Genomic DNA, 20785 nt, shown 5'->3' with positions numbered 1-20785 from the left:
TCCCCTTCTTCCTCTGAAGTGGCTCTGAGTGGCGGAGCCCTGCAGCTCTGGGGAGTGGGATTGACCTTGAGTTCTCCTCGCAGCTCTTGGTCACATGGCTCAGTCAGCAGTGGGGACTTCACTGTAGCAACTATTGATGATTTGTATGTTACAGCAGGCCCTGTGGCTGGGAGTGGGGCTACACAGAGAACTGGGGCCTCATTAGTCATTTTCTCTTAGAAGATAGTACATCCTCCTGGTCGTAACATCATTCTGGGTCTTAGTACTCTCTGGGGGACCTAGAGATACTGGTCGAATTGGGATATTAGGGAGGTAAATACGGGAAAGCCTTCTGAGTTCCTAAACCAAGGGATGAAACTAGGGCTTCCCGATTGCAGCGTTGGTCTTTATACGCCAGTGCCCTTGGGGCACGAATTTAATGCGGTGTAGTGACTAGTAGAGCAGATCAGTGTGCAGGGTTTCCTGTGCTATATTTAACATGGTAAATCTCTTAAGAAGTTGTGTGTGTCACTCAGACATGCCCTGCTCTGGTCTTGACATGTGGCTGGGCAGCTTTTGCCAAGTCCTAATTGCAGAAATCATATTCCTGCTACCCACCTTGGGGTCTTGCCTCTCCCGTGGGGCACAACAAAGGCTCCTTGCTTGACCAGGACCTCTCCGCAGTGCACAGCAGCACAGAGTACTGTTTCCTCCTTTCTCTCTGTCCTGTCTTTCCCCTTCCTCACTGTCTGTCCTCATACCTTTTCCTTCCTCCTTTCTGTTCTGGAAAGGCATATGAGTAGGAGTCAGAGGCAGGTGATTCTTGTCCCACTGCCGTCCTTACTGACATTGGCCATGTGACCCAGTGCCAGCCTCTCATTCTCTCTGAAGTTTCCTTGTCCAGGAAAAATGTGGTGGGTGATACTGGTGGAAGGCAGAAGGATGCAGCCTTTGAGGGAGGAACAATGACACATGTGAAAGGGCTCAGCTCGTGACAGCTCCTGCCTAGTGATGCTTCTCTGAGGCAGGCATCGATCATGCTAGATGCTTCGCATCTCACTCTCATAGCAGGTCGATGAGGTCTGTGTCCATGTTGGGGTCCCAAGACCACCCTTGTGCTCAAGATTCACTAGCAGTACTCACAGAACTCAGCACATGTTTTTAAATATATTTTTTCTTTTTGAGACACAGTCTTGCTATGTTGCCCAGGCAGGTCTTGAACTCCTTGGCTCAAGCGATCCTCCTGCCTCAGTCTCCCAAGATGCCGGGATGACAGGTGCAAGCCACCATGCCCAGCCAGGACTGAGCATCTAGCTATACCCACAGCAAAGATCTATCAGCAGCGGAGCAGGGCTGCCTGGCTGGGTCATAGGGGAGAAGGACACAGGTGGAGTCTGGAGGATTCTGAGAGGCCTCCTTGTACCTGCTCCTTGCCATGGGGAGTCACACAGAGCACACTTCTCCCCCAGCAAAATGTGGCATCATGTGTTCAATGTTTCTGCCCAGAGAAGCCTATTTGAGACTTGGTACCCAAGCTTATTATTGGGGGCACCTACCCAAAGTCCAGACTCACAGGAGGGAAGCACGTGTCCAGCATAAACTATATTCTTTGTATAATGGTCTAGGCACAGTTAAATACCTTTATCATTCAGGGAATGGTGAGAACACTTCCAAAATCCAAGTTGCCACATGCCAGGCCTTCTGAGGCTAGCAGTCCCAGACCTGCAGTGGTAATGTGTTTCTGTCCAGTGTCATTGTCATTTCATGGGTGAGGAAACAGGCCTGAGGTCACAGGCCGGGACTGGGACTGAGATGTGTCTGATGCCCAAGCCTGTCCCGTGGGACCTGCTGCCTCTGGAGTCTCTCACTGTGCTCAGGTACACGGGGGCAAGTCAGAGCCTCACTCAGGCCGGTTGGTGGGCCCTCTGCCCTGGAGCCATGGCAGTGACTCTGCTTTCACAAACATCAGGCTCCACCTCAGATGCCAGAAATGTCCCAGCAAATGTGGAGGGGGTTTTCTTACGGGGCTTATGGCTTGTTTTTTGCTCTCCGGGCGTCCTGCCCCACCTCCAGGCCTGAGATCTTGAAGCATGAGATGAAGGTGTTCTTCGTGAAGTACAATGACCCTATCTATGTGAAACTGGAGAAGCTGGACATCATGATCCGCCTGGCCTCCCAGGCCAACATCGCCCAGGTTAGCAGCATGTGCTGATTAGGGCATGGGCTTGGTGTGAGACAGTTCCACCACCACCAAACTGTGGGCTCTGGGCCAGCTGACCAGTCTCACTATGAACAGTTTATCTTACGAAGAGTTTAGCATGGGACATGGGACTCCATAAGCAGGTAAAAGAACTGATGTTTTTGATACTAAAGAGTGTTTCTCGGCCAGGCATGGTGGCTCACTCCTGTAATCCCAGCACTTCAAGAGGCCGAGGCTGGCGGATCTCCTGAGGTTAGGAGTTTGAGACCAGCCTGACCAACATGGAGAAGGCTTGTCTCTACTAAAAGTACAAAATTAGCTGGGCATGGTGGTGCATGCCTGTAATCCCAGCTACTTGGGAGGCTGAGGCAGGAGAATAAGTTGAAACCTAGGAGATGGAGGTTGCGGTGAGCCGAGATCCCACCATTGCACTCCAGCCTGGGCAACAAGAGGAAAACTTCGTCTCAAAGAAAAAAAAAGTTTCTCCCTGTTATCACCTGTCATCCCTTACAAAGTGGTATTGGATATGTTAGCTACATCAACCCATAATAAGGTTGTCCAGCCCTGCTTTCGTTTTCAGGCACCTGCCAGCTCTCTCCCTCCCTTGGGCCTTCCACTTGGAGCAGGAGGCAGAATCCCATTCTCCTAGGGAGTCTGTGTATATTCACTGCCCAGGAGTGTTCCAGTGGATTGCCCTATCAGGTCCCCCCACCCAACCCCATCTTTTCTGTTTGGGCCACAGGTGTTGGCGGAGCTGAAAGAGTATGCAACAGAAGTGGATGTGGACTTTGTACGGAAGGCTGTGCGTGCCATTGGCCGCTGTGCCATCAAGGTGGAGGTGAGGGCCTGGGACTCTGTCCTTGGCTGGAGAAGGGAAAGGGAGCTGAAACCAGGAAACCAGTCTGATTCAAGCAGAATCTACCAGCTTGCTTGTGGTCTGGAAAGGCCTGAGGCTTACCACTGCTGCCCCCATGGCTAGCATGGTGCAGATCTGGTGAGGTTCCTTCTCACTCTCTAGTATCCTTTAGGCCTTTGAGTTACTGCAGATCAAATGAACCCATCATAATCAGGGTTTTCCTGTAGCGTTTGCTAAGATGCTGGGGCAGCCACAAGCTGGTGGTGGCCTTGGTAGACTTAGCATTCACTTCATAGAGCTCTGAGCAACGGCCCTGCCTGTTGAACATTTTTTGGCAAATACTGTCATCATTCAGCTGCCCACATGCCTCTGTGTCCAAGCATCCCAGTGTCCTGGCATTTTATCCCCTTCCTTTCTCTGTCTGTGGAGATATTCCTTGACCACTAAGCCAGATTCTCCTTAAATGGGTCCACTGGTGACTAGAGGGTCCTGGGATAGCTGGTCAGCCCCCGCCTATGCCCTTGAGGCGTGCTCGCCTTGGAGCCTGTCATGCCATCTTGAGAAATCTCCCTCATAGCAGGCCATGAGAGCAGCATGTGAAAATAAAGGCAGAACCAATCAGAGGTTCTGTGAGTGTTTTGGTCACAGGAGTCCCCTTTCTGAAACAAGTGAAAAGAGAGGTGGGGCTGGACTGCAGGTAGTCACCTTGCTCTCAGAAGCTCTGCCTCTGGCTTCTCCTCAGTTTCATTTCCTATGTCCCTGCCATCCTAGGGCCGTGATTTGGTACTGGTTCTCCCATTTCCTGGGGAGAGGGTTTTCCTGTTTTCCCGTTATGATGAGGAAGGTGCTAGAGGAGTGACTTGGAGCCCTCAGCCAAGGCATGGTCATCAGAGGCTCTACTGGAAATGGGGTGCGGGGACCTGGCCCACATTCTCCTCTTCCCATGCAGCAATCTGCGGAGCGCTGTGTGAGCACGCTGCTTGACCTCATCCAGACCAAGGTCAACTACGTGGTCCAGGAGGCCATCGTGGTCATCAAGGACATCTTCCGCAAGTACCCTAACAAGTACGTGCCTACCCTCCCAGGGAGAGCATCTGCCTCTGCCTGAGGGACGGGGATGGTGGGGCGCACTTCCTTACTTCTCTGCCACAAGCAGCATTCTCAAAAGAAACACTTTGTTTTTTCTTACTTCACCCACACTGACTGTCCTCTGCTCCTCAGGCCAAAAAAGTGCTAATATATGGCAAATGAAACTCAGGTCTCCTTTACCCACCACCTTGGGGTCTTATGAGGTAGTTCCCCTTTCCTCCTGCCCCCTGCCCCCTGCCTGGCTTCTCCGGGTTGGCTGTTCTTCGGGGCTCACATACGGGCTGTGCTCTGGTCTCCAAGGTATGAGAGTGTGATTGCTACGCTGTGTGAGAACCTGGACTCGCTGGATGAGCCTGAGGCCCGGGCTGCCATGATCTGGATTGTGGGCGAGTACGCGGAGCGGATTGACAATGCAGATGAGCTGCTGGAGAGCTTCCTCGAGGGCTTCCATGACGAGAGCACCCAGGTGAGCCAGCAAGCCAGCCAGGGTGTGAGTCATGACTGGCAGCTCAGCCCCGCTGTGGCCCATACTGCCATGAAACTGTACCTTCCTAATACGTCATCAACAGCACAGACAGACAGATGAGTGCAGTGCGGGCGATGGGCACCACCCCTTTTCCTCCTCACTGCAGTACACTCAAGTCAGGGACACGAGACAGTCTGTGGGGATGTGCATGGAAGGCAGGCAAAAGTTCTTGGTTAGGTTTTAATTTCATATTCATATTTCAATAGGAAATAACATTGACTTGGTTTAAAATTGCAAAGATACAAAAGCATATGACAGACACACATGCACCCTCCCTTCCTACAACACACACACACACACGCACACACACAGAGCTAACATCCATTCATCTATTCATCCATACATACATACAACTGATTCTCTTGGTGCTTCTGTTCCATAGTCATGGCAAACACTGATTAGCAAGTACTGAACCACAGCTCCTGGGAGAAATACGGAGTGTGGTTTCTGTGAGCATCTAGACACAATGATTTTGTCAACTGATCAGTTAATAACCTTTTTAAATGTGTGTTTCTGTTTAAACACACATGAGTTATATATATTTTCAATTCATTGACATTGAACTCATGGCCATCAATACTGTAATTCATGCCTGAGTGAAGCTGATCAAGCACACGTGTTTTCTCTGAGGCACATCACAGCCTTCTGTACTTGGGGACAGTAGGCAAGCACTTCAGCAGTATATTGGGAGCATTTTAACAAAGCAGTCAATAAAAAGCTCAAAAATAGGAAAAACATGGCACCAAATAGGTGGTGGGAAGGATGCTTGTTTAAGGATGAGAGCTGGAACACGAAGGCAAAGTGTTGCCTTATCTGACCTCAGCTGTGAATGTGTGTGTCAGGCAACTCAAAGCTTTCATGGCTGTGCACATATCTGCAAATGACTGCAAAGGCGCCACAAGTATTGATTTGGGGGCTACAAGTGAATTTTAGCAAGTAGGCAGATTCACACACATGGACTGCTCAAGTAGTGAGAATCAACTGTATCTACATTGCCCTCTCATTTATTTTTAAACAAATTCAGACTGTTCAGGACCTTGCCTTTTTCTGTTACAAACACATCCACAGACCCTGCTCTCATTCATTTATGCTTTATTTAACCAGCCTCTCCTGGTGGATGTTTATTTGTCCAGTCTTGTGCTCATTTAAACAGTCTGCTGTGCGTAACCTGTGTCATTGCCCTCTCCTACCTCTGCTTCGTTTATGCCAGCCTGATAGCTAACAGGGGTACCTCACTGTAGTTCTGTTTGCATTTCTGTTATGAATGAGGTTGAGTGTCTGCTTGTCATTTGTATTCCCTTTTCTCAGTTAACTGGGAACAGTCTGTTAGTCTGTTTGAGAGCTCAGAAGTGTTTGCTGCCAAACTGGGGCAGTGTAACCCAGCAGATCTGAGTGCGGGATTTAGTATGAGAGATCCCAGAGTCCATACCCCTCCTCTGAGCCTCAGTTTCTTCATTTGTGAAATGAAATCATTAGACCTGCCCTAATCCTCTTGCTATGAAAGTTAAATTAGGATGCTTTGTATAATGTCCTTAACGCATGCCCAGCCCATAATAAACACTCATTCATGGTAGTATTGGTTTGGGCCAAATTGGTTTCAAAAGCAAACTAGTCCAGGCCTAAAGGGGACACACTGGTTCTGGTAGCTGGCAAGTGCCGGTAGCATGCTCCCTTCTGGTGCTCCTGGCTGAGGGTGCTCAGCTGGTGGCACTGGGCTATCTTCTACTGTGGGTAGACTTCCAAGAGTGGGAGCTGTAAGGAGTCAACAGTCCCAGGCTATGTCCTTACAACACAATAATTCCCATGGACAGATTTTTTCCCCTCCCCTCAGTAGTTCCCGCAAAAGTCCCAGGACCTATTTGCATTATCGTGAGCCAGGCACTGTGACTCTGGTTGGCGAGGTCTCTCAGGCACCGATCCCAGTCTGTGTGGACTGAAAGGGACAGAAAGGAGGGCGAGGCTCTGAAGGGGAGCCAGTGTTTCTGTTCCCAGAAGACAGAATAGATGCTGGGTGAGCAAAAACAACAGATGTCCATCTCAGAATCACAGTGCTAATTCCCACCGGCAACCCCCACTGCCACCTGCCTCCAGACTGCCTTTGCTTGCAACACCAGCCTCTTCTCTCTGTCTCAGAAGCAAAGCCTGCCTGTGCTGGGTTTTGCCCCTGCAGTCAAGTCCTGCCTGGGATCACTGTGAGGATGTCCTATAGGGCAGGAATCCCCAACCCCTCGGCCACGGACCGGTACCCAGTACCATGGCCTGTAAGGAACTGGGCTGCACAGTGGGAAGTGAGTGGCAGGCAAGCAAGCATTACCGCCTCAGCTCCGCCTCCCATCAGATCAGCAGTGGCATTAGATTCTCATAGGAGCGCATACCCTATTGTGAACTGCACATGGGAGGGATCTAGGTTGTGCCTTCCTATGATAATCTAATGCCTGATGATTGAGGTGGAGCAGTTTCATCCCCAAACCATCCCCCCAATCCCCATCTCCCATCTGTGGAAATGTCTTCCACAAAACTGGTCCCTGGTGCCACAAAGGTTGGGAACTGCTGCTGTAGGGGTGTGCTTCTGCCCCTGTAGTAGGTCAGTCTTTTGCAGCGAAGCCTGCTGAAAAGCCAGGGTGAGAGAAGCTGGACAGGGAGGGGTAAGCCAGGAGTCTGGTGCTGTGAACAGAAACAGAGCTCTGAAGTTTGAGATCCAGGCTCCTCCCTGTTGTGTGACCTGGAACACAGTTACTTGAACTTACCAAACCCGTTTCCTTGTCTTTAGTACAGAGTGATTGCAAAGACTGTTGGACATTGTGTGTAAAATGCCCACTCCAACACTCAGTAAATGATAGCTGTGGGGATGTGATGTAATTCAGTAGCCTGTTCACTTTGCGTCTTTGGTTCACGACACAGTTCAAAGCTCTTTTAATAATACTTACTAGGGCCAGGAGCGGTGGCTCACATCTGTAATCCCAGCACTTTGGGAGACTGAGGTGAGTGGATCACTTTGAGGTCAGGAGTTCAAGACTAGCCTAACTAACATGATGAAACCTTGCCTCTACTAAAAACACAAAAATTAGCCAGGTGTGGTGGCATGTACCTGTAATCCTAGCTACTCAGATGGCTGAGGTAGGAGAATCGCTTGAACTGGGGAGGTGGAGATTGCAGTGAGCCAAGATGGCACCACTGCACTCCAGCCTGGGCAACAGAGCGAGACTCCATCTCAAAAAAAAAACCTTGTTAGCTGGGTACAGCAGTCACGCCTGTAACCCCAGCATTTTGGGAGGCCGAGGCAAAAGGTACCTTTGAGTCCAGGAGTTGAAGACCAACCTGGGCCCCATAGTGATACCTCATCTCTATTAAAATTAGCTAGGTGTGATAGCACACACCTTTAGTCCCAGCTACTTGGAGACCTAGCAGGGAGGATCATTTGAGCTTGGGAGGTTGAGGCTGCAGTGAACCAAGATCACACCACTGTACTCCAGCCTGAGCAACAGAGCTTGTCTCACAAAAAAAGAATACTTGTGCTGGGCACGGTGGCTCAAGCCTGTAATCCCAGCACTTTGGGAGGCCGAGGCGGGTGGATCATGAGGTCAAGAGATCGAGACCATCCTGGTCAACATGGTGAAACCCCATCTCTACCAAAAATACAAAAAATCAGCTGGACATGGTGGCACGTGCCTGTAATCCCAGCTACTCAGGAGGCTGAGGCAGGAGAATTGCCTGAACCCAGGAGGCGGAGGTTGTGGTGAGCCAAGATCGCGCCATTGCACTCCAGCCTGGGTGCAGGCTGGGTAACAAGAGCAAAACTCCATCTCAAAAAGAAAAAAAAAGAATGCTTGTTTAGTGCTTGACGATCTGGAGTTTTTTTGTTTTTTTAGAGGTGGAGTCTTACTATGTTGCCCAGGCTAGCCTTGAACTCCTGGGTTCAAGGGATTCTGAATAACTAGGACTATAGGCGTGCACCACTGTGCCAGGCTTTGCAATTAAGGAACTCATTTTAGATTGCCTCATTGAACCTCTTCATCCTTGGCTCCTAGGCCTCTCTAGCCATGGACAGCAGACATAGAAAGTCTTGGTCAGCAGCTGGCCACAGTGGCTCACGCCTGCAATCCCAGCACTTTGGGAGGCTGAGGTGGGCAGATCACTGGAGGTCAGGAGTTTGAGACCAGCCTGGCCAACATGTTGAAAACCCATCTCTACTAAAAATACAAACATTAGCTGGGTATGGTGCTGTGTGCCTGTAATCCTAGCTGCTCAGGAGGCTGAGGCAGGAAAATCACTTGAACCCAGGAGGCAGAGGTTGCAGTGAGCTGAGATTACCCAGCTGCGCTCCAGTTTGGGCGGGAGAGAGATACTCGGCCTAAAAAAAAAGTCTTGGCCAGGGTAGTATATCAGCCCAGCCTGCGTCTGGTCCTGTCCTGCTGTACCCTGTCTGAATGGCTGGGGTAATGACATCACTGCAGGAAGTCTGCCTTAAATATGCAGGCTAATGGCTTGAGTTGAGGGGAACTTGAATGGATTGTTGAGCAGGGCCCTGGGCACCTGGCCAGACCACCCTCTGGCAATACAGCCTGAGGCATACCTGACCAGAACCACCCCAGATCTGACAGTGAGGAAAATTCCAGGCATCCAGCTGACTGGGTTGGGAAGAACTTTTTCAAGAGTCCCTGTGTAGCCGGGCACGGTTGCTCATGCCTATAATCCCAGCACTTTGGGAGGCCGAGGTGGGTGGATCATGAGGTCAAGAGATCAAGACCATCCTGGTCAACAAGGTGAAACCCCGTCTCTACTAAAAATACAAAAATTAGCTGGGCATGGTGGTGTGTACCTGTAGTCCCAGCGACTCGGGAGGCTGAGGCAGGAGAATTGCTTGAACCCAGGAGGCAGAGGTTGCAGTGAGTCGAGATCGCGCCATTGCATTCCAGCCTGGGTAACGAGTGAAACTCGTCTAAAAAAAAAAAAAAGAGTCCCTGTGTGATGGTAGTAGTGGTGATAATGACTATGATAATGACACTGGTTTCATAGTGAGCAGAATACATAATGCTGCTTCACATTTGTGGTCTCATCAACTCCACATTAACCCTGTGAGGTGTAATGCCTGTTTTATAGATTAGGAAACTGACTCAGAGAAGCTAAATGACTTGCCCAGGGTCACCCAGCTGGGAAGTGATAGAACTGGAGTTCAAATTAGGTACGATCTGACTCCAGCTCCGAGCAAGCTGTTTTTAAAGCTCACAAGAATCCCTGAAGTAGGCCACACCTCTCTGTTACAGATGGGGATGAATGGCTTCCCATTGGCTGCCCAGGCAGGGGCTAGAGTCTAGAAGCCAGATGCTGGGCTGCCTCCTGCCTTGGAAGCAGCCAGCCTACTGCTGTTGGCCAACGTGTAACCAAATTGCAAAGACTCTGCTTCATCCCAGAATTGGAGGGCCACATGTCCTACATTCCACCTGCCACTTTCAGCCTTCCCTGCACAAGTGCCCTCCTGCTAGGCAGGTCCCGGAGATGCCGCCAGCACGGCTGCTGCTGGGCTTCCTGCACCGCCACTCCTGCCCTCCTGCCGCAGACCTGTCCCTTGCACAGCCTGTGGGTTCCTGCACTGCCCCTGATCCCAGGAGCATCAGGCTGCCCTCTTGTCCTAGGACTGGCGAAAATGAGGCCACGACTAAGGAGGGATTATGTGTAGAGACTTGTTCTCGTATAGATATTTCTTCAGTCAGCAAGTATTTCTGAAGTGCCTACTATACAGCAGGTACTAAATCGAGCAGTAACTAGTGACACAGCAGTAAGCCAGCCAGACCTCACTCCAGCCCACAGGGAGCTCACTGCACAGGACAGCCAGCAACTGGTGGTGCTACGAGAGGTGGAAGAGGCTGCAAAAGCGTGGGGGGTCTGGAGGTAGGGTTGGCATGAGATCTGAAGAGCAAGGAGGTGTTGGCCAGGATGAGGCCAGCTTCAGGGATGTCCAGGTGTGTGGCAGGGGCTGGTGGAAGGCCACTAGGAATAGTTCACACCCTCTGACAGAAGCACGGCTCCCTGATGGCAGTCTCTCTGGGCCTCCATGGTACTGTCACCACTTGTGGACAGATGGCCCTGATAAGAAGCATACCAGCCACACATGTGAGCCTCTCATAGTGCTGTAGCGTCTAGAGCTCCGACAGGTTTCTAGAACCCTAGGGCTGGGTGACAGCCCCCAGCCTGCTTGGGTTTGCCAGATAGTCCATTGCTCAGCTCCTTTCTGAGTGGGTGATGCTGAGGTCTGGCTGGTCAGCGGCACCAACAACACCCATGGCGGCCCTTTGTCTGTGTGCTGTGACAACCCCAAACCTAGAATTGCTGTGCTTGGCTTCCAGGGACTTTGAACGCCCTTTTCCTCTTCAAGCCTTTTTGGTTTCCCGCTAGCCCCGTGTGAAGCCCGCACGTCCCCCTCGTCACCACTGTTCCCTCCCTCAGGTCCAGCTGCAGCTGCTGACCGCCATCGTGAAACTCTTCCTGAAGAAGCCAACAGAAACACAGGAGCTGGTGCAGCAGGTCCTCAGTTTGGCCACGCAGGTAGATGCTCCAGCCTCCCCGCCATGGCCAGCACAGCCCTCACTGAAGCAGGGGAGCTTTTGTCCCAGCAAGTAGACCTGGAAGTCAGGCCCATTCCTAAGACTGATATCTTGAAGGTGGGACTGGCTGCCAGCCCCAAAGTAACCCAAGCTCCCTGACTTCAGGGAGCTTAGAACACAAATTAAAGTTCAGTGAGGTCAAGTAGTGAAGCTGAGACAAACCAGAGAGAGGAGAAAGAGGGCCCGTGGAAACCGGAGGGTGTGCATAGGGGGCAGGAAGGGCAGGCCACAGAGGGCAGTTGGGAGTAGAGACAGGAGTAGCCAGGCTGGAGGAGAGCACCATGGGGAATGGGCCGGGACCGGCACACGGCCCTGTAGGCAGTGTAGGGGCAGGCTCGTGGGAGCACTCAGAACGGCTGTCCACACTGGCCAGCCCCGTGCCCCACGTGGATCATGGGGCTGCAGAAAGGTCTCCTCCTCCTCCTCACTTGGCTGCTCTGCTCTGAATTTCATGGGCTTCTCCTCACGCCCACAAGGACTCAGATAATCCAGACCTGCGGGACCGTGGCTACATCTACTGGCGCCTGCTCTCCACGGACCCGGTGGCAGCCAAGGAGGTGGTGTTGGCAGAGAAGCCACTCATCTCTGAAGAGACAGACCTCATCGAGCCCACACTGCTGGACGAGCTCATCTGCTACATTGGCACGCTGGCCTCCGTCTACCATAAGCCTCCCAGTGCCTTTGTGGAGGGGGGCCGGGGCGTCGTGCACAAGACCCTGCCACCCCGCACTGCCTCGTGAGTGAGAGTGGCCAGTCATGGGCCTGAGCCTCGAACCTGCTTCCCCAGTTCAGCAGCACAGGCGCTTGGGCCTGGTGTGCTGTCCCCCGGCAAGGCCTGGGTCTGAGGAAAACTGACCACCTTTTAGCAGATGTTTATTGTACATGAGGTATTTGCTAGATGGCCTCATTCCATCCTAATGACAGCTCTGAGAGCAAATGTCCCCATTCAGCAGATGGGAACAATAGACAAGGAGAGCTTGAGTGACTGGTCCAGGACCCCACAGCCAGCAGAGCTGGGACTCAGACCAGTTCCGTCTCATTCCAGCACCCTGTCTGCACCTCCTCTGCTGCTCCCAGGTGGTTGGTGTGGGCTGGCAGCACCGTTCTAGGGCGCTGGCATCCAGTTTTCTCCTTAGCATGGGCTAAGGGAAGCAGGTGGCCCTCTCCCTTCACTCATCCTCATGGAGGGCCTAAAAGATGGGTCTGCTGTGGGAATGTGGAAGCAGGGGGGCTGTGTGGACAGCACTGTTGGGGACAGTGAAGAGACCCAGTGCCTGTGCTGGGGGAGGCGCCTGGAGGCTGGGGTCTCTTTGACCTTCCTGAGACATCCTCATGCCTCCGCCCTACTGACCTCCTCTCCCTTCTGTGTCCGGCAGGAATGAGAGCACAGAGAGCCCTGAGACAGCCCCTGCCGGAGCACCTCCTGGGGAGCAGCCAGATGTCATCCCCGCCCAGGGTGACCTGCTGGGCGACCTCCTCAACCTGGACCTCGGGCCCCCAGTGAGCGGCCCACCCCTGGCCACCTCCTCAGTGCAGATGGGAGCTGTGGACCTTCTTGGCGGTGGCCTTGACAGCCTGGTATGTCATGGGCCCTCTGGATGATGTTGATAATGGTCTTCAGAGGTGCAGTCACTGATCGTGCCTGCAGGCTAGGTACCAGCTAGGTGCCTCCGATACATTCTATTGAGTCCTTACCATCTGCCCTCGGAGGCAATTGTGAGCTCCCTACTTATGATGAGAAGGCCAAGACTGAGAGAGGCCAGGCAGCCTTCCCTCTGAGGTCACACAGCCTGAGTGCAGACAGGATTCCACTCCCTTGTTAGACCTTGGAGTCCCAGGAGACCCCAGGCAGGGAGCCCATCCTAGCCCTTGCCCTGATCCTGGCGTCACGGTCACCTTTGCCCTGTAAGGCGAGGGTGTTCCTGGCTTTGAGGAATCAGACTTGTGTCCACTTACCCTCATGCTGCCCCAGCTGGGAATAGCAGCCCAGCCAGGCCTATTTGAGAGAGCATGGGAGGTCAGGGAGAGAGGGGAGTGGTGAGATTGACCTAGGTATCTCCCTGGGGCATCCTCAGGCAACTGGGGGTGGCTAAGCCTCTTCATTTGGCTGTGCTCGGCTCAGGTCCCCACAGGGGCAGCATGAAGGCAGGAGCCTGGCAATCAGTGTTGCTAGAGTGAGATGGGAGGGGCTGTGGTGCAGGACAGGAGGGTGTTGGGTGAAGGCGTGGGGGTGGTGCCTTTCATAGAGACAGGTCTGGGCCTCTGGTAGGCCCCGGCACACCCTCACACCACACTCCTCTCGGATGGAGCTACAGTTGACTCATCTCTTCCCTCCTTCCCTTCTCTCGTCTCTCTCTCTCTTCCTTCCTGGCTTTTCTCTCTGCATGTGGCTGCCTCTTCTCTTCACCTGCCTGCTTCCGCTTGGAGATGGGGGATGAGCCTGAAGGGGTATGGTTCAACCCTTGCGTCACCAAGCCTTCGTCCTTGCTCCTCCCAAAAGCACCGACCCAGCATCCCAAGGGGCGGGTGATGTCAAAGCAGCCCTGCCTGCTGAGCCACTACCTTGGTCCAGTGTCCTGGCAGCCTCTGCCCTGACCAACTGGCATCCAGCTGCCACTGGGCCCCATAGCCATGGATTCTTGCCCAGTCCTCACCACCCATGACACATCATCTTGTCATCCCTGGGATTGTCAGCCCTCAGTTCCACAAACCCTCTCTGATGTCCTGAAGGGAGAGCACCCGTCTGCATAGCATGTCTCCACCCAGCTGTGTGTCTCGGGACCTTTTATCCATGGGCTGCGTGTCAATTTGGGAGCGTCCCTAGCCCTTTCCCAGAGGTTACTCCTAAGGCTCAAGGCTTGCAGGGCATGGGAGGGCTCAGCCTCTCTTCTCCACCCACCTCTCTGACTCATTTCTATAACTTAGACTTGATGTGGAGGCTGCCCTGCCCCTGGCCCCTGGTGTATTCTAAAGAGCCAGGTGGCTATACTCATTCCCAGCCCCTGATGTCCCTGCCCCTGATGTTGCCTCTGACTCATTTCTTCCCTTTCCAGATTGGGGGCACCAACTTTGTGGCACCTCCAACAGCAGCAGTACCAGCCAATCTTGGAGCACCCATTGGCAGTGGCCTGAGTGACCTCTTTGACCTAACCAGTGGTGTGGGCACCCTGTCAGGATCATATGTGGCCCCCAAAGCAGTAAGTCACCTGCCTTCTTTCTTGGCAGGAGCAGAGAGAAGTCAGACTGGCATGTGGGCTCCTTTAAATGGCCTCGGCCGTGGAATTGGCTCAGGCCAGTGCTGATGAGGAAAGCCGGGGGCCATGGGGACACCGATGAAGAGGAGCTAAGTCAGGCTTGGCGGGGGCCTAGGAAGGCTTCCCAGAGGAGGGGTTGCAGAAACTCATTAGCTGAACAAAAGTGGGTAGGGGGCTGCAGGCCGAGGGAACAGCCTGTAGCAAGGCCTGGAGGAAAGGGAGACCCAGGCCTCTGCCAGGGTATCAGCAGAGGCCTGTCAGCTGGGAGCAGCAGTTCTCGGTGCCATCAGATCCAGCACCCCTTAGTCATCATAGACATTTTACATTGTCACTGTTCCTCTCCTTAAATGCAATTGGTGGGCTGTGTAACCTACCTACACATAGCATTCCAAAAATACTCAGTTGCTTTCATTGCATGGAGACATAAAAGGAAGAGAATACAAGTATATGTATCAGTTTATAAATGCCTGGGCATGCCCTCCCACTCACCCCAGAAGACATGAAGTTGCCAGGTGTTTGCTGCGGGGCAAAGTCACTGTGACTGTCACAGCCACAGCCCAGGTGTTTGTAGCCTGGCCCCCGTGAGTGTTTTGGCCAGTGGTGCCATTTGTTTCTGAAGTGGTCACTGCCTTCCAGTAAGGTTCCAAGACAGACAAGGAACAGGCTTCCCTCGATTTTCCTGAGAATTGTGTTCCTGGAAGTGTCTGGGTATGTTGAAACCATGCAGAAAATACTGGAGGACGCAGGACAGTTGCTTGTTGTGGGGTGGTTGTCTCGTGGCAGAATGTCCAGCATCCCTGACTGTGGCCCACTACACGTTGTGCCACCTGAAGGTTCCCACTGTGCCCCCTAGGACACAACCCCGAGACTCCTGGCTAGACTAGGGATCAGTGAGGGAGGAAGTTGGCAAGGCTGGCAGGGCCAGGCTGAGCATTTGCTCTTGGTCCTGGCACAGCCGGAGCCATTGGAAAGTTTTGAGCAGAGGGATGAAGCAGTCCGATTTGCACTTGAGAAACCTGGCTGCGTCTGCAGGGAGGGGTGGGGCAGAAGCACCGAGGCGGGGGTTCTGTGGCAGGGAGGAGGAGTGCTACAGCAGCTGGACAACGAGGACGTCCTGTGGGTGGAAACAGACAGACTGGAGAGCTCCCTGGGAGGGAGGAGCCAGGGCTGAGGGAAGGAGAGCTGAGTTTGGGTGTGAGAACATGCGGGCCAAGCACCAAGGAAAGCTCAGTGTGGTCCATGTCGTCAGTGTCAAGGAAGCTGCCAGAGGGGACCAACAGATCAGAAGCTGCATTTGCCAGAGCCCCCCTCTCTCTTTTGAGGTCCCCTGCCCCTCTCTGAGCTGGCTTTTCCCACCGTGTGCCAGCTGCACCTGCAGTGGTGGTCACTGGAGGCCCCTGGCAGGGTCTGGGCACTGAGAGGCCCACAGCAGACAACAGCTCTGATGCTAGCAGCTGCACACTTCGTGCAGAGACAGCACAGCTTTCCACAGCCACCACCAGCATGTCCTCCTCCCGACAGCCCCTTGTGGCTCTTCCTCCCATTTCGTGGTTGAAAAATCTGGGTGCTTTTGCCTAAGGTCACATAGCTGGTGACAGAGTCTGGAAGTGAAAGCAGGTGACACTAATATCTCTGCTCCAGACCCCTACATGATGGTGGCCCCACAGAGTGTGAGAACCACCTATGCCCCTACCTTCACGTGTGGGGTGTCAGGGCCAGCAGGGCCAAAGGAGCTAGGATCATGGTATGACGTACAGCATGTGCAGTTGACTTACTACCTAGATTGGCTGTGCCAAGGCATGAGGCCAACCCATACTCACCAGAAGCTTGATACCACAGACGTACAAAGCAGGACTAAGGGACAGAAGTACAGCAAGGTCTCCTGTAACCCTGTGGGTGCCAGCCCTTGCCAGGCACTGCAGAGCTGCCCGGAATAGACAGCCTGGAGCTGGCCTTTGGCAAACTGGCACTAGACTTGTGTGTTCATCTTTTTATTTTGAGACAGAGTTTTGTTCTTGTCACCCAGGCTAGAGTACAATGGCATGATCTTGGCTCACTGCAACCTCCACCTCCTGGGTTCAAGTGATTCTCCTGCCTCAGCTTCCTAAAGTAGCTGAGATTACAGGCGTCTGCCACCATGCCCAGCTAATTTTTTTGTATTTTTAGTAGAGACAGGATTTCACCATGTTGGCCTGGCTGGTCTTAAACTCCTGAGCTCAGGTGATCCACCCACCTCGGCCTCCCAAAATGCTGGGATTACAGGTGTGTGCCACCATGCCCAGCCGTATGCTCATCTTAGAAGTGTTATCTCTGCTTTGTCTTTATGAAGAGTCAGATGAGTATAGGAGAGTATGCTGGAAAGGAGAGGGGATGGGATCATCAAGTCATCAGGTCAGCCTCCCTGGAGGAAGAGTCCTTATGACATGGGCAGGACTTTCCCCACTGCCTTGGTCATGGGAGGGTTCTAGGGTGTGGGTGCACTCTCCCTTCAGAATCAGTCAGTAGGTATCCACATCTTCCCAACAGCCCTTTGGCCACCTGGAATTGTTTATTTCTCATGCATTTCCACACCCCGCCTGTGAGGTTAAAGACATTGGCCAACCCTGCCGGTCTAAGGCAGTGAGGCTGGCTGTGCATCAGAACTTTTGGGCTCCTCAAGCATTTTGGAGGTGACTGTTCATTGGTTCATCCAGTAAAGATTGAAGACTGTTCTGCTAGGACTTGGGTGAGACACCATGAACCCACAGTGACCAAGAGCAGTGCGGTCCCCATCCCCAGCCATGGACAACTGAGAGAGGGCCAGGGGAAAGGAGGCCCTATGGGGGGCCCAGGGGAGTTGTCCATGAGGGAGCCATGCCCCAGGTCAGGTTCAGCCAGCCTCGCAGTACTCTCAGCTGCCATGGCACAGCTGAGAGCTGAAGCAGGCTGCTTTCTGTCCTCACAGATCTGGCCAGGGGGCACAGAGGGTGCTCAGGGTTAACCAAGCAGGATGGGGGTGGGAAAGCACTTTCAAAGCAGAGAGAACAATGGGTGTGAGGTCCCGGGGCGGGGGCAGGCCAAGCCTGTGGAGCAGATGGGTACCAGGCTGTGGAGGCCAAGGCCTGTGGAGGCCTCTGCAGGGTTGGAAGGGGTTTCTCAGGGTGCCATGATCAGATTTGCATTTCACAAGATGACTTCGACAGCTGTGGAAAGGGGGAGAGGGTGGAAACGGGGCACCACCTGGTAGCTGCTGTCTTACCTGGGGATATCTGGTGGCAGCTCAAATGCTGGTGGTGCCTCTGGAGATGGAGAGAAGTGGAGGCCCGGGAGGCAGATGTAGGAGGTGGCTTCGAGGAGACTTGGGTTGCGTGACTGCCGCAAGGGGGTTAGGGTGGGGTGGGGGCTGGTGCCTAGTGTTTCTACAGTTTCTGAAACTGGCAACCTGAGAGACAGTGGGAACCTTCGTTGGTACTGGATGCGCTTGCAGAAGCTGTCAGTGGGGTTTGAGCCTTTTGACCCCAAGGAGCCTGTAAGCCATCCACAGGAGAGTAACCGCCTGAAGTGTTTTGAGTCCTCAGGATACCGCTGGTGGATGTCTGCCCCGGGCAGGGCTGTAACTCATGCTGATTGCTCAGCAAACACTCCCCAAACACTGGTTTCACACCAAACTCTGAGCCAAGGAGGTAAAGACAGAAAAATAGAGCCTTTCCCTCAGCGAGCTCTCTGGGTACAGGGGAGACAGACACAAGTTCATATATGTCTGCTGTAACATCACTGAGTCGAGGGATCCTGGGGCAGGCTTCCCAGAGGAGGTGGTTCTTGAGTTGAGACTCAAATGACAAGGGCAGCCAAGCAGTGGAAGGCCAGCCAGGCGACAGGTCCTCTTAGGTACTGTCCTTGGTCAGACCAGTTTCTACAGCCAAAGGCCAGCCCTGCCTCCTGCAAGGGAGGACAGGTGGTGACAGCCCCACAGGATGCCACTGGACACTGAGCTCTGTCCTTGACTTATGGCCTTCCTCAGCCCTACTTCCCAAGAGGTCCCTCCATTCCCCTCTGAGGACTAAATGTCACCCAAGCACCTCCCCACTGCAAGCTGCTCTGAGAGTCAGCCGTGTCATGGCAGTGTCCTAGGTGGGACATGGGATTATTCTCTTCCTTATATGTACCTGGTCATTCCCTAGCAGTAAAGGTGGGGGCGCTGGATCTGGGAGATGCCTGTAGGAGAGAGAAAAAGCACCCTCAGGTGTGCTGTTGAGTTTGGGCTGGGGGAAGAGGCACCCACCTGCCCCCTCCACACCCTCTTCCCTGCAGGTCTGGCTCCCAGCCATGAAGGCCAAGGGGCTAGAGATCTCAGGTACCTTCACCCGCCAGGTGGGCTCCATCTCCATGGACCTGCAGCTGACTAACAAGGCCTTGCAGGTCATGACTGACTTTGCCATCCAGTTCAACCGCAACAGGTGAGCTCCCTGAGGCCAGCACACCTCTCAAGGGGAGGCCTAGGAGAGAATCCGCTTGGAATCTGTTCTGGGTACTGCAGGCAGGGGTGGAGCAGGGGGAGGGTGGTTCCCCTTTTCTGGAGGATGTTCCCCCCCATCCCTTGGGCCAGAACTCTCTAAAGCACTGGGTTTTGTTGTTTTGGAGACAGTCTCGCTCTGTCACCCAGGGTGGAGTGCAGTGGAGCCTCCTCAGCTTACTGCAGCCTCCACCTCCCAGGTTCAAGCAATTCTCCTGCCTCAGCCTCCTGAGTAGCTGGGACTACAGGCACACACCACCATGCCTGGCTAATTTTTTGTGTTTTTAGTAGAGATGGGGTTTCTCCATGTTGACCAAGCTGGCCTCGAACTCCTGAGCTCAGACAATCCACCCACCTCGGCCTCCCAAAGTGCTGGGATTACAGGCTTGAACCACCACACCCAGCCAAGCAGTGGGATTTTTACCCCCAAGTGGCCTCTTCATATGGACTCCAAAGTACCAGGCAGAGTGGGGAAGGCCGTCTCTCCTTTTAGTTTTAATTTTTTTTTTTAGATGGAGGCTCAGGATATTGCCCAGGTTGGTCTTGAACCCTTGAGCTCAAGCGATCCTCCTGCCTCAGCCTCCCGGGTAGCTGGGACTGTGGGTCACCCCACCACACCTGGCTCTCCTTATTTTTGCCTCCTCTCTCCAAAGGAGTGTTTTACAGACAGGAACGTCCTGCTTCAGCTGAGGAGCCTACCTCTGGCAAACACCCCACATAGTGGGGATGGGGGGGCCTATCTTAGGGACCAGCTCTCAGAAGGCTGGTGGGGAGTGAGCCTGCCTGCCAGTCTCTCCCTGCATGGCAGAGGACTCAAAGTGTCAGATGGGGCCTCTGGGAACAGTAGATGCTCCAGCCCCCTCCCCACTGGGTCCCCTACTCGGTATCAGTGGGAAGGTTGCCTGTGTGGCACTGTCATGGACCCAGCCACTGAGGCTAGGGCTTCCTGGGGACCCCTGGCAGCCCCTCCTGATGATTCTTCTTCCTGAGCAAGCTCATGATGAGCAAACTGAGCCTCTAAGAAGTTGACTGAAGGGGCTGCTTCCCCAGGGGAGCCTGGGGGCCAGTAGGTCCTGACCCTCGGGCAGACTGGGGCTGGGGATGGCTCTGCCACTCACCTTCATGTGACCCTGGAGGCCAAAGAAGTGCTCCAGGCTCTGAGAGGTGGTCCCACTGGTTGCCTCTAGCAAGCTTACTGTGTGCTGAATGCCTCCTGGGCACCAAGTACTGTGCCACTGGCTTTGGGAGTATTGTCTCGCTTGACCCACCTGATGGCCCAGCAAAGTCACTGCCATCACCCCTTTTTAGTAGGTAATGACACCTGGGCTCCTTGGACAGATCACATAGCTGGCAGTAGTGGAGCTTCCAGAAAAGCCTGGTGTGCTGAGCCGCCAGGCAGGCCTGAGGTTCCCCAAGTGGTCTCCCTTTGTGTCCCAGTCAGGCCTGATGGCTTCTTGGGCAGAGCACAGACTGGTGTCAGGCAACTGAAACTCTGATTCTCCGCAGTGCCGATCACTGTATGGGGTCTGACCCAAGCCTGCTCCTCCCTGAGGTGGTGTCCACATCTAGAGATGGGAAGAAGTGTACCTGGCTGTTTTTATGAGGCTAGGAATGGGTATAATATCGAATGCACAGCCCGGGTATATCAAGCACTACGTTCATGCCCCCATTCCCATGCCCTGGGAGCACAAACTTCCAAGAGCCTGGGGCTGGCATGTCTCACACCATGAAGATCTTCCTAATTTGCCACTGTGCTGGTTTGCAGAGAACCCGGGCTTTCCTGAATA

General features: G+C 53.5%; 1 protein-coding gene and 1 non-coding gene across 29 annotated transcripts in view; both read left to right on the top strand.

The window, feature by feature from the left end:
- Positions 1-20785, top strand: part of AP1B1 (adaptor related protein complex 1 subunit beta 1) — a 113123-nt gene that overhangs the window by 87415 nt on the left and 4923 nt on the right. For 15 of the 28 annotated variants that reach the window (XR_013522123.1, XR_013522122.1, XR_013522124.1 and 12 more), the window contains 9 exons: positions 2053-2173; positions 2922-3017; positions 3985-4100; positions 4425-4590; positions 11095-11193; positions 11729-11988; positions 12629-12830; positions 14306-14449; positions 18797-18942. Coding sequence is in view for 19 of the 28 variants with exons in the window: in XM_078337331.1 (XP_078193457.1) it covers positions 2053-2173; positions 2922-3017; positions 3985-4100; positions 4425-4590; positions 11095-11193; positions 11729-11988; positions 12629-12830; positions 14306-14449; positions 18797-18942 (1350 nt within the window). In the remaining 9 variants the exon portion in view is untranslated. Of the gene's footprint in view, positions 1-2052; positions 2174-2921; positions 3018-3984; positions 4101-4424; positions 4591-11094; positions 11194-11728; positions 11989-12628; positions 12831-13679; positions 13701-14305; positions 14450-18796; positions 18943-20785 lie in introns of all 28 variants that reach the window. The other 13 variants (XR_013522115.1, XR_013522114.1, XR_013522119.1 and 10 more) reach the window with 1 other exon arrangement.
- On the top strand, positions 19951-20046 carry LOC118148470 (small nucleolar RNA SNORD125). Its single transcript, XR_004735292.1, has one exon. It is a non-coding gene; the product is annotated as a small nucleolar RNA SNORD125 (small nucleolar RNA).

Source organism: Callithrix jacchus, chromosome 1, assembly GCF_049354715.1.
Source record: "Callithrix jacchus isolate 240 chromosome 1, calJac240_pri, whole genome shotgun sequence".
NCBI lineage: Eukaryota > Metazoa > Chordata > Mammalia > Primates > Cebidae > Callithrix > Callithrix jacchus.
Note: the sequence above shows the minus strand (reverse complement) of the source record. Positions and strands in the feature narration are given on the sequence as shown.